At 49.4% G+C, this 13,159-nt stretch overlaps 1 protein-coding gene across 2 annotated transcripts in view; it reads left to right on the forward strand.

Moving 5' to 3' along the window:
• Positions 1 to 13,159, forward strand: part of PLEKHA7 (pleckstrin homology domain containing A7) — a 232,345-nt gene that overhangs the window by 213,081 nt on the left and 6,105 nt on the right. The window contains exons 18-25 of one of the 2 annotated variants that reach the window (XM_026454036.2): positions 1,669 to 1,777; positions 1,974 to 2,200; positions 5,449 to 5,637; positions 5,733 to 5,850; positions 6,770 to 6,873; positions 7,348 to 7,548; positions 10,267 to 10,425; positions 12,816 to 12,949. In XM_026454036.2, the coding sequence (XP_026309821.1) occupies positions 1,669 to 1,777; positions 1,974 to 2,200; positions 5,449 to 5,637; positions 5,733 to 5,850; positions 6,770 to 6,873; positions 7,348 to 7,548; positions 10,267 to 10,425; positions 12,816 to 12,949 (1,241 nt within the window). Of the gene's footprint in view, positions 1 to 1,668; positions 1,778 to 1,973; positions 2,201 to 5,445; positions 5,638 to 5,732; positions 5,851 to 6,769; positions 6,874 to 7,347; positions 8,990 to 10,266; positions 10,426 to 12,815; positions 12,950 to 13,159 lie in introns of those variants that run through there. The other variant, XM_023230894.3, reaches the window with a different exon arrangement.

Raw genomic sequence — 13,159 nt, forward strand, 5'->3', positions numbered from 1 at the left:
AATAAATAAATAAATAAATAAATAAATAAATAAATAAATAAATAAATTCACTCTTCTAAAGTATACATTTCAGTGGTTTTTAGTATATTCATAGCATGACACAGCCATCACCATAATCAATTTTGTAACACTTCATCATCCCCCAACAGAAATCCTGTATCCATTAACAGTCACTCTCATTTCCCCAGTGTCCCCTCTGCCGTAGCCAAACGCTAATCTACTTTCTGTTTCTACTGATTTGACTAATCTGGACATTTCTTATACATGGAATCATATAATGTGTAGCTTTTTGTGACTGGCTTCTTTCCCTCACATGTTTTCAAGGATCATCCTTGTAGCATGCATCAGTACTTCATTTCTTTTTATTGCCAACTAATATTCCATTCACTACTGTATTTTTAACTAAACCTCAAATCTTGGGTTCAGCTCTGACTTCTAAAAAAATGTTTTTTGTATCCTAGAGATGGTGTAAACTCTAGTCCTTCCTTCCCTTCTGCCATGATTACATAAGACAGTGCCTTTTAAAAAATTGTGGTAAAGGCCAGGTGCGGTGTCTCATGCCTGTAATCCCAGTACTTTGAGAGGCCAAGGTGGGCAGATCACCTGAGGTCAGGAGTTCAAGACCAGCTGGCCAATGTGGTGAAATCCTGTCTCTACTAAAAATACAGAAATTAGCCGGGTGTGGTAATGGGTGCCTGTAATCCCAGCTGCCTGGGAGGCTGAGGCAGGAGAATCGCTTGAACCTGGGAGGCGGAGGTTTCAGTGAGCCAAGATGGCACCATTGCACTCCAGCCTGGGCAACAGAAGTGAAACTCCATCTTTAAAAAAAAAAAGAAAAAAACTGTGGTAAAATACACAGAACATAAATTTACCATCTTTATTATTATTATTATTATTTTGTTGAGACAGGGTCTCACTCTTTTGCCCAGGCTGGAGTGCAGTGGTATGATCTCGGCTCACTGCAACCTCTGCCTCCCGGGTTCAAGCGATTCTCGTGCCTCAGCCTCCCAAGTAGCTGGGATTACAGGCGCATGCCACCATGCCAGGCTAATTTTTGTATTTATAGTAGAGATGGGGTTTCACATGTTGGCCAGGCTAGTCTCAAACCCCTGGCCTCAAGTGTTCACCTCCTTGGCCTCCCAAAGTGCGGTGATAACAGACAAGAGCCATTGCGCCCGACCCATCTTAATTATTTTTAAGTATACAGTTCAGTGGTGTAAAGTACATTCACATTTTTGTGCGCCCAATCTCCAGAACTTTTTATCTTGTATAACTGAAACTTTATACACATTAAATAGTTCTCCATTCTTCCCTCTCCCCCGCCCCCAGCAACCACTGTTATACTTCCTGTCTGTATGAAATTGACTACTCTAAGTGTGTCATACAGTATTTTAGTGGAATGGCACAGTGTTTACGGCAGTCTCTTTTTAAATTAGGCAAGCTGGACTGCTGAAAGCTACTCTGAAATTTCTCCCTGGATCTTGGGCATTTTCCATGTCTATGCTTCCCTAGAAAGCTGTGAAGCAGGCTTGGCTCTAGCACTAGTGGGGTTTCCAGAGGGGATGCTGCCCCCCAGGGCAGGGGGCTCTGTCTGAAATGGTGGGGTAAGTCCTAAGAAGAAACTTGTAAGGAGCTAAGAAGGAAAACCCACCACTTTGTCTTCCTCAGGAGAAATCACAGATACAGAAAGATCTATGGAGAATTGAAGATGTCACTGCAGGCCTGAGTGCAAATAAAGAGAACTTCAGAATTCTAGTGGAGTCCGTCAAAAATCCGGGTGAGCTGTCCATCTTCCTGGGTGTGGGGGATCTGGGTGAGGGCGGGGGTGGTGGGAGGGTGGAAGGCTGGGAGCCAAGTGGGTGGGATGGCCCTTGGGGAGGTTGGGTCTTCGAGGTGCTAAATCACCCCACTCATCCTCCGAGGAAGGGGGTCTTTGTTCCATCCCGTGCTTTGTTTCCTTCTATGCCCCTTAGAGAGAAAAACGGTGCCTTTGCTTCCTCACCCGCCTGTGCCTTCACTCTCAACTTCTGAGAGCAAGCCGCCCCTACAGCCCAGTCCTCCCACCAGCCCTGTGCGGACCCCTCTGGAGGTTCGACTCTTCCCCCAGCTGCAAACCTACGTGCCGTACCGACCTCACCCACCCCAGCTGAGGAAAGTGACATCCCCCCTTCAGTCACCAACTAAGATGAAGCCCAAAGTTGTAAGTAGTGATGACTAGGAGCTGAATGCCATTGTTTCCTCTCTGTCCTCAGATTACTTTCTCCTGGGAGAGAAACTCCTGGGAAAACTTGGGGAAATGGACCCAGCCAGTGTCCTAAAGGAGTCCTTAGTCACAAGCAGTTAAAGAGTAGTATTTCCCTGCTATTGTGCCTTAGACTCTCAGAACTGGAAGATCCCTGAAAGATGATCTAACCCAACTCTCCCATTTTGCAGTTAGGAAAACTGAGGCCCACCAAGAAGAAGTAACTGTGCTGAGTAGGATGGGGTTTGTGATCTGCAGAGAGGTGTGTGGCTGTGGGCGAGGCTGTCCCCATGCAAACCTCTGTGCAAATCCGCGGGGTGTCCGTGGGCAGTGAGCTCAGTCCAGTGGAAAAATGTCCTTCCCTTCACCTGCTGCTGAGCACTGGGCTGGGTTGTGAGGATGCTTTGATCTTTAAAATAACCTCACAGAATGTACACAGCAAGAGCAGTATCCCCATTCCATAGGGAAGAAAACTAAGAGCCTAAATTGTTGACATTTGCTCAATGTCTCCATTCTAACTAGTGAATCCAATCACATCTCCTGGCCCTTCTCTTTTATACTGTGCCATCTTCCATTTGGGCCTTCAGTCCCAGATCCGGTCTGTGGCCTCTGTGGCTGACTGGGCTAGCACCTTGGTTTGCCTGGCATAGAAAGAGGCCAAGCTCTTGGCAGAGTCTGGGAATGCAGGAGACTTTAAAGAAATAGGAGATGTGGTCAGGTCTCAAGAGAGCTCACGCCTCCAGGGCCAGGCCAGCCTTGGCTGGAGAACACAAGGAGGCTAGTCCCAGTGCAGGGAATCTATAGCAGAGTGGACCTCAGAATGGGGCCCTCCAGATTCTTGCCAACAAAGGCTTGGAGGAAATTCATCAGGCATCGTGTGTCCCTGGACCTCTGGTGAGGTCAGTGCACAGTGCTGGGTAAAACACATGAGTTCTGCTATCCTGGTCCTCACCATCTACCTGCTTCCAGCCATAGCTGGCCCATAGCTGCACCCAGGGTATGGCCCACCACCCAGCCAGAGAGTCACTGTGGATTTCAACATCTTGAGATCTTCCCAATCCTAGATCCAAGAGGTAGACTGGAGCTCTTGCCCTGAAACAGGACAGGGAAAATACCAAAACAAATAGCAGGAACGTCTGGGGCAGATGGCTGCCGACATAGGGCGGGATGCTGCCAGCTGGGACAGGGAGTAGGGGAAATGGCGCTGGCATAGGAGCTGGGACATCCAGATTCCAGGACCGATTCTCTCTGTGTGTCCTCAGGCAAGTCCGTCCCTTCTCTGAGCTTCTTCGCTTTCCCTTTTGTAGATGGTCACAGAGGCTCCTCCTCAGCTTGGTCATCTGTGGCGCTCAGGCAGGGCTTTCTCAGCTTGGGTGAGCATCAGGATCACCAGGAGAGGTCCTCTCTCCTAGGAATATATGTGTGTTTGCCAGTTTTACCATTTGTTTTATTACTTGCTTGTTTTTAACACTTCTAAGATGGGTGTGGTGGTACGTGACTGTAGTCCCAGCTACTGGGAAGGCTAAGGCAGGAGGATCATTTGAGTCCAGGAGCTTGAGGCTGCAGTGACCTGTGATCACACAGCTGCACTCCAGCCTGGGCAATACAGCAAGACCCTGTCTCAAAACAAAACCCATTTATATTTGTGAAACAATAATACCCATCCTGAAAATGACATAAAACACGATTATATAATTCAATGAATAACAATAAAGAGATCACCTGTTTTATACCAACAGCTAGACTAAGAAACAGAACACTACCAGCAACCAGAAGCCTCTGGGTTCTTTCCCAGTTCAAGCTGCTTCCTGTCTGCCAGAAGTAACTACAATCTTGACTTTTTGGATAATAATCCCCTTTTCTTTTTTTTTCAGTTTTAGTACCTGTGCTGACTTTCCTAAACACTGTGATTATGCTGGTGTATAATTCTGTACTCTTTTGTATCTTGCATCTTTTCTTCAACATTATGTTTGTGAGATTTATATACATTGTTGCATGTGGCTATAGTTCTTTTATTTTTATTTGACTTACTTTCTTGAGTTTAATGTCTTTTTAAAAATAAATTAGATGATATTCTCAAAGGATACAAAAGCAAAAGATATAAAAAAGTACATAATAACATGTCTCCTTCCCATCCTCTGCCTCCAGACATTCCATTCAATCAAAGGCAATCGATGTTTTATGTTTATCTTTCTGGGGAGCTTTTTAGAAATTGGTGATTCATATGTCTTGTCAGGATTGGAAACTGTGGATCCTTGGAGAACCAGTGGGTATCTTAGGCAGATTGCTTAACTTTCACACATCAGTTAAGCTTATTGCTTTAGAAGATTGTTGATAAGCCTTTGCTTTGGAGTGCTCTTTCCTGAACTTTCCAAGAGCTTGGAGTGCCTCTGCAGAATTCTTAAAAACAAAACCAAATTAGACGGAGCAAGAGGGAATTTAGCAGGTAGAAGGCGTGATGGTCATTAGTCCTGCGAGTGGATATTCATGGCAACCAGGGGCCGGTCTGTTGATATGCAGAGGAACCACAGCCCTCACAGAGCATTGTGGACAGGGAGTTTCAAGGAAAATGGTTGCATTCATCACATTCTAGAGAATCAGCTGCATGGTAGGCAGTGAGTCACTCATGCTGACCGCCTGTTCTGAGTCAGGAAGGAGGAAATATTTTGTAACCATGCACATTTCTGATAGAAAGGCCAGGAGGATATAGATTCTGTCCTTGTTCAGCTCGCCACCATGCTGAAGGAGCCAGAGCTTGTGCAGGGCCAGTGAGCCAGCTCAGGCTAAGCACTGCTGAGTGGGTAGATGTTATTCTCCAGGTGGGTGGTGCTGTCATAAGTATGGACGTCAGGGCAGGGTTAGCAGCCTGCCTGCAATGTACATTCCAGATGAGCGGAGGGAGCAGTTTGGCACAGCACCAAGGACATGGACCCGGGAGACTTGAGTCCTGGGTTTTGGGACAGTTATACAGGTAACACTTTGCAGAATAGAAACTGTATACATCTGAGGGGATAGAGGAGCAGAGGCATGTCCCTTCTTCACTGCTCCTCCCCGGGAAGTGTGAGTGCTCCTTGGCTGAAGCAGCCATGTTCTGTGGCTCTGATGTGGCCTGTTCCTGCCCTTTAAACCTCCACTGTGGCAGTACCCAGCAGTCCTGCCTCCAGCTGTGTCTCACTGACCACTGGTCTGGTTCTCTTTCTCAGCAGGAAGATGAAGCCCCTCCCAGGCCCCCACTCCCCGAACTCTACAGCCCAGAGGACCAGCCCCCGGCCGTGCCGCCTCTGCCAAGAGAGGCCACCATCATCCGGCACACGTCTGTGCGGGGCCTCAAGCGGCAGTCAGATGAGAGGAGGCGAGACCGGGAGCTGGGGCAGTGTGTGAACGGGGACTCCAGGGTGAGCGGGGGACCCTGGGACTGCCACTCTGCATGTGGGGAGAGGGAAGGGGGTATGACACTGGCAGGTCACATCACCTGGGTCTCTGCCCACAGGTGGAGCTGCGGTCGTATGTCAGTGAGCCTGAGCTGGTGACCCTCAGCGGGGACATGGCCCAGCCCTCCCTAGGACTTGTGGGCCCTGAGAGCAGGTACCAGACGCTGCCAGGCAGAGGTAAGGCAGGGTCCTCCCTGGAGTTTCTCTGGGAATCCCACCACACTGCTTCCAGCCCTCAGGAGGTGCCTCGTACCCTTCTGCCTGCAGCTCCAGGCCTAGCAGTGAGCAGCAGCTCTCAGGGGGCTCTGGGCTGCCAAGAGGGAGGACCTGGCCTGCCTTCCTCTGGCCCACATCATGATTCTCTTCCTCTTTTGTTACATCTGTCCCAAGGAACAATGATAATAGCAGTTACTAGAAAGCCTGGCACTGTTTAAGCACTTTATATAGACATGATATTCACAACAATCCTATGAGGAAAGTACTGTCATCCCCATTTTAGAGACACAGAAACTAAGGCCCAGAGAAATTAAATAACTTGCCAATTAGCTGATCATTGGTGGAACCAGAAGACCATCCCAGTGCTCTGGCTCCAGAGTCACTGCACCCTGCAGGCTGGGTTGCTGCCACCAGCTTGTCCATCTCAGACCTTCCAGAGTGCTTCTGTCTCTCGAATAAACCCTCAATGAACCCTTTCCTTAAATGTCTTCTTTCCAGTTGAGTGTCCTCACTTTCCTCCTCACCCCAAGTTGGGTTGTGCAGGGTGCCTAAGAATAGATAAGGGGGTGAAAGGCATTCCTGCCCCTCCAGTCTTTCCACCTGCCAGGCAGCCCGGTCATCTGCATGTAAGGAAAGCCTGCAGTAGTCCACAGATCTGGAGGGACATTGCCCTCCATCAGGGACAAAGGTCTCCCCTGGGCTGGCCCTCATCCTCTATTAGGGACCTTGCTCTTCCAGGCCCTGGGGAGGAAGAAGAGAAATAAGGGTGGGTCATTGGCTGGATGCTCTTGGTCCTCCTACAAGAATGTGTGATGAGGGAGAAGCGGGGACCCGCCCACCCCCAGCACAAACATGCTCGCACTTCTCTTTCCTCATGAAGGGCTGTCAGGGTCCATGTCAAGGCTCCAGCAGTCATCCACCATTGCTCCCTACGTCACACTCCGGAGGGGTCTCAATGCCGAAAGCAGCAAGGCGACCTTCCCTGTGAGTGGCCTTGAGCTGTCGAGGACCTCCCTGCTCCTTCACATGGGGAGGGAGGGTCTCCCAGGGGGACAGTAACTGGCCATCCCGTCAGCCCTGGGGATGGCCTCTGGGGTGGCCTCAGCCCCTCCTGAGCTCCCTGTCACTCACTGCCCACCAAGGAGGGCATCCTGCCTTTCTCTCTGGCCTGTCAGGGTGGCAGGAGGGAGCTCCAGAAGCCTGCACCCTGGGTTCTGGCCTCACTGGACAGGCCTGAGCCTCAGTGTCTGCATCTGCAGAGTGGGTTCTGCTCAGAAAGCTCCTGAGGGTTGGGGGCATCGTGTTGCTTAGAGGAAATAGTTCTCTAAGTCCAAGAGGAGCCCAAGTAGAGTGTGCATGTGTGTGAGAGACAACGGGAATGCAGCCAGCGGGGTGGCTGTCCTCTGCATGCCCAGCCCAGCCGTTCTGTGTCTCTCTTGCCTGCCTCCTCTTCCTCAGAGACCCAAGAGTGCCTTGGAGCGCCTGTACTCAGGGGATCACCAGCGGGGCAAGATGAGTGCGGAGGAGCAGCTGGAGCGCATGAAGCGACACCAGAAGGCCCTGGTCCGAGAGCGCAAGAGGACACTGGGCCAAGGGGAGAGGACAGGCCTGCCCTCATCTCGCTACCTCAGCCGGCCACTCCCTGGAGATCTTGGCTCAGTATGTTAGGCGGGGCCAGGCAGCGGGGCAGGGACAGGGAGCTGAGTGCCCCTCAGAGTCCCCCAAACATAAGCATATCACACCTCCCAGGGAGCGAGCCGTCCATTGACCTAAATGGTTGAGAGAACACCCCACGGGGCTGTTTGTCCACGACACAGGCTGGACAAATGCCTGGTTAGAGGATGACCTGAACCAGAGCTGGAGTGAGGGTCAAACAGGCCCAGGAGCCTGAGGAAACACCCAGTCAGTCCTCCCAGCCACGATGGAGAGGGGTCTTTGCAGGCATTTAGAATCTCAGCCAAATTCAGGATCTGGGAATACAGGGTTCAGAGAGGAGAGGAGGAAGATGGTGACCTGATTTGATTAGAAGCACAAGCAAACCGATCAGCCTCCCACACCTGCCAGCAGATGCTGTGTGAGGGCGCTGGAGCACCGGGTCACACCCCTGCCCCGAGGGCCAGTGGTCTCCCTGGGCTTGCAGTGCAGAGGCCTCAGGGGTGTCAGGGAGAGCTGGAGAGGCCTGTGCTGCTCCCTGGTGGCGCTTCCTGGCGCTGTGCCCTGTCCACAGTCACCTTAGGTCCCTCTGGAAACATTCCATTTGACTTTTCCCTGTTGTTTGAAATCCCATGTTTCCCTAAACCTCTAGCCTGATTGTTCTTTACCTAATTCATTGCACAAGCTCCTTTGCTTTTAGTGTTACCGCTCGTTGCCTCTCTAATCCTGCCTGATTGTGTTTACAGAAGCTTCTGACTTGCATTGAACGTGCTCTAACTGGCCTGTGCTACTTGTTACCGGGCTTGTAATAGCGGTTCTTGTCTCCATAGCCCGTTGAGTGTTCCCAGATGTGACTCACCTTTCTGCTGCCCTCTTCATGCAGGCCTACTGACTCATAATTCACTTGTCCCAAAAGCCACCCCACAAGCCTGAGCCAACCTGCTGCCCGAGGCCAGAGTCATTGGCAGAGGTCTGGGCATTATTAATTTATAAAAACCCATGCCTTACACCTGGACAGTAGACAGGGACTTCAGAGATTGCACGTTTAATACATTCTCCCAAGACTGAGGCTGTTCGGTTTTAATTCCTCTAGTCCAATCACACAATTTCTTTTGGAAAACCTTTTGTGTTTCTGGTATTTAATAACTTGAAGGGATAGCAAAATATACTGTGTATTCAGAGGGCCTCTCTGCAGCTGTTAGCTCAGACACCAAAGGGGTAAGACCCAGGGCATTCATATCTTTAAAAGCTGCAAACCTGGTAACTTTTAAACTTTTAAAACAAATGTCATATGGGGTAACACTGACCTTTTATAATTTGATGTCTCAAATGTAGAGATTATTTAAAACTCGTAACTTGAATACCTTGTAATTTTTCTCTTAAAAAAAAAAAAAAGACTTGTGTAAGTCTCTGCATCAACGCCAATAAACATGTTGCTTAATAATAATGGATTGGCGTGGTTCTTCCCCAGGATACCTTGTAGAGTCTAGTGAACTTTTCCTGTTTGTGGAAACAATCAGGCTGGGTTTAAATGAGGACTTATCTCTATTTGGAGCATTTGTGAGCGTGTAAAGAAATGAGTGTTTTCTTTGTGAATCATTAAATTGATTTTTTCATCCTTGGAACTTCAATTGCCTAATCCTTTCCAACAATAATTGGAAACCATCACCTAAGAGCGATTACACTGATTTGAGGTTATTATTGAGAGCTTGTGCATGAATGGGTGAAATGTGCAAATATGGCTCTGGGTTTGGGGTTTTGGAGGGACTTGAGGAGGCATCAAAGACAATCAGGATCATTTGGGACTTTGAAGTGGATGGATGGGAGAGAGGGGGTGACCTGGGATAGGTAAGCATCTGCTTTGGTTCTGCTCAGGGGAAGTGAGACTTTGAGCCTACTCTATTCTCAACAACCTGCTCAGTGGTCAAAGGCCTGTGAGGATGCAGGTCCTGGGTCAACAGGAAGCCACCACGGAGCTGGACAGTCATGGTTGGATCTTATGGGTTAGATTTTCCCTTTTGGGAAGCTTGTTACAAAGTTGATACTGTGAAACAGACTTAGAAACATTCCATTTGATTTAGCATTTCAATTTTATATGATTTAGTTTTTTTTTCCAATTTAAAGAAAACATCTATCTCAAATAGATGGATCTCACACAGCAGTTTGTCTGCCTCATTGGCTCCAAGCTGCTCTTGCTTGTACCTCCCCAGCCCTGCTGTGAGTGCGATATCCCCTACCTACAAATGTTACCTTGTTGAAAATTTCCAATAGAAAGACCCTTGGTTATTCCTCTTGCTAAGCAGGGCCTTGAAGGGCATGTTTTTCCATTAACTCTGAGCTTGGGACATATGTCTCCTGAACCAGCTGTAGAGAGTGGAAGGGGCAAATCCCTTCTCTAGAACTCTGTCCCAAGTTGTTTGGAGGTCACCCTCTCTGAGAGCCTTCTGTTTCCCTGGGGACCACTGTGAGCCTGAAGTCATGAGTCTTAGACCTATGCCCCGGGGGTGTATGTTTAAAACTTCTGGGAACCCAGATCAGTTCCATTAGCAGCCTGGAACAGCCCATATGAAGTGGACAGCAGCTTCGTTCTCTATTGCACATACAGCTTTTCCCTAATGGGATCACAGGTTCATCTTCCAAAGGACCCCATGGAAAAAGGTGACCAGCTGGGCTCTTTCAGCAGTCAGAAAGCGACTACGTTTAACTCTCTTGTTCTGTTGCCAGTGGAAGCGTGAGCAGGACTTTGACCTGCAGTTGCTGGAACGGGTCGTGCAAGGGGAAAAAAAGGACAAGGAGGAGAATGGCTGCTTGAAAGTGCAGGCCATGCCTGTCACTGAGTTGGACCTGGAGCCTCAAGACTATGACTTGGACATCAGCAGAGAGGTGAGGGCAGGCGCTTCCTTCATGTCCTCCAGGAGACATGGCCTTCAAGCTCCCAGCCTGATCCACCTTCCCACTGTGGGGTATCACCCTGAACAGGGACATGGCTCAGCTTCAGTGTGGCCTAGGAGAATGGATGGATAGCAGCTTGAGGCAAAGAAAGGAGGCCAGACGTTTCAATGAAGGTTCAAAACTCTCTCTAATTTAGGGCAAATTGTAATTTTAGCTTCTCTGTGCCTCAGTTTCCTCAACAGTGAGGTGGGTTGTGAAGAGGATTAAGTGACTCCACATGTTCTCTGGAGGTTTAGCGACCAAAGCAATCAAAGCCACATAGTAGGCACGTGAGCAGCAGTTGCTATTGTTAGGAAATGTTCCCTGCAACACCAGGGATTGGCTTTGCAACTGGCTGGTGAGGCCAACTTGGGCAGTCTGACTAGGGGAAAATGGGGGGCAGGTTTGAAAATCACAAGTGAAAATTTCCAGCCATGATAGAAGCTAGGGGACAGTGCAGTGTTCTGGTCTGAATTCTTCTGGTGCCCTCTGGTGGCTTATGTGCATCATGACAGGGCAGGCCCAGGAGACCAAGTAACTGCTGGATCTACCCATCAAGAAATGTCTCTACCCAAGTGGAGAGAAAGGGAACTCAGGGTATGACACAGTCAACATCTTCAAGACGCAGATGGTCTCCTGGGGCCTATGTCGATGCTATTCCTAAGCTCTCCAGGGCAGTGTCTATGGCTGCTTGGTTCACCTTTGTATCCCTAGCCCCTGGCACAGGGCCTGGCACACAGTGGGTGTGTGGTACATCTTTGCTGCGTGAAGACTGTGTGGAATGAATCACACAGTGACCCGTAAATGTACCAAAAGCATTTGTACAAGGACTTGGCCTGCCCGGAAATGGCACAAGAGGAAATGTTATCACCACATGAGGGATAGGCGAGACCTCAATAAAACTTTTCCCCAGGTCTGTGTGATAGGAGAGTGAGTACTGAGGAGGACCTGTGTCTTCCGGAGCCTTCCTGCTGTCTTAAGAGCCAGGCCCATTCACAAACTGATTTGCCAATGTTATCTACCTGACTCAATATGTTACGAGTTCCTGTGGTCTTTGGGAACAAAGAAACAGCGTGTGGATAAGATAGGTGTCTATAGAGTTGCTGAGTTTTGGGGTCTGCTGGGGCTCTAGGAGTTAACAAGGCTGGTCCCCTGCCCAAGACCTTGTTCTTTTGCCATCTGAAACAGCCAGAGGTCTGTTGTGTTCTTAGATTCACAAAGGAAGCCCCGACATGCTGCCTTGGCAGGGGAAGTGTGTTCTGTAGTGTCCTGATTGCCTGCCAGTCCAGGGAAAATGTTCTTCCTTATCTCTAACCTAAATTCCTCCTGCTACAATGTAATCTACTTCCTTCCTCTAAATCTGTCCTCATTGGAGTAACAGAGAAGAGCTTATTTCTTGCCATCTCCAGCAGAGTGAAAGGGTTGCCTGTGAGTTTAAATCCATGACCAGGTTTGCCCTGGGATTGGGTTAAGCCCGTTTTTAGGAGCTTCAACCCACCCCATTTTAGTGTGCTTTTGTAATTCAGGGAGAAAAAAGTTCCTGGAGCATGCAAAAGCTTCCTTTAGTGTTCTTAGTCCAAGCAAAGTTTCACCAAGCCGAGTTTGCCACTAGGTCTACGGGAGATGCTGGTGAGGTGGAATTTGGGGCTGTCTTCCTCTGGCCAGCAGTAGATTCAAGAGAGCTGCCTCCTGTCTAGATCAGAAGAGGCTTTTTAGGGACAGAAAGCACCATCACATCCTTTCATTCACCCACCCGTCAATCATCCATTTATCCATTATCTATCCATTCAGGGAGATTTAGTTGGAGGGCTACTAAGTACTAAGTCCCTGCATTAGACAGAGGGAGACAATGGCGAACGGAAAGTGAGGGGGTGGAGGGGATCAGAGAAGGCTTCTCAAAGTGAGGTTGAAAAGATGAGAGTCAATGGAACAAAAGGAAGAGCTTCCCAGATGGAACTGAGGCCCCACTGTGGGTGGGGAACTGGAGGGGCTGGTTGATCAGTGGCTGCAGAGGTCATCGGGGGTCAGGTCACTTAGGGCCTTGACGGTGGCATTAAGGATGATCATTTTCCCGAGAGCTTGTAGTCTAGCTATCTTGCCCTTGCCTTCCGCCAGCCTGTAGGAGGTTGTCTGGTGGAGTGGAAAGAACACGAGCTTTGGAGTCGGACTCAGGTTCAAACCTGGGTTCCACAACTTACTAATTTTGTGATCTTAGCAAGTTACCTTAGCCTCTGTGGACTCTGCTTGCTTCCCATGGTGGGAGGGGACGGGGGTGGGTAAAAGCGAGTCCTAAACCCAGACATCTGAGTGTCTCCCTCTGCCACCTCCTGGCCTCTCCCCAGTTGTCCAAACCAGAGAAGGTGTCAATTCCTGAGCGCTACGTGGAGCTAGATCCCGAAGAGCCACCTAGCCTTGAGGAGCTGCAAGCGCGTTACCGCAAAGCTGAGAAGATCCGCAACATCCTCGCCCGGTCAAGGTCAGTCCTCACTTACCCAAGTGTTGACAGGTCACCCTGACCCCAGGTGGTGTCTCTACCATGTGAGTCCTGGGTCAGGCTGGCTGGGGTACATGTTTTGCCAAGTCTTTGTCTCAGGTAAGCCCTACTCATTGGAGGGGGCAGGCTGGTACATTGCCAGCAGATCAGCAAGGAAGCCTGCCTAGGTCATCTGGAAAGGCCTGCAACATT

Source organism: Piliocolobus tephrosceles, chromosome 13 (assembly GCF_002776525.5).
Source record: "Piliocolobus tephrosceles isolate RC106 chromosome 13, ASM277652v3, whole genome shotgun sequence".
NCBI lineage: Eukaryota > Metazoa > Chordata > Mammalia > Primates > Cercopithecidae > Piliocolobus > Piliocolobus tephrosceles.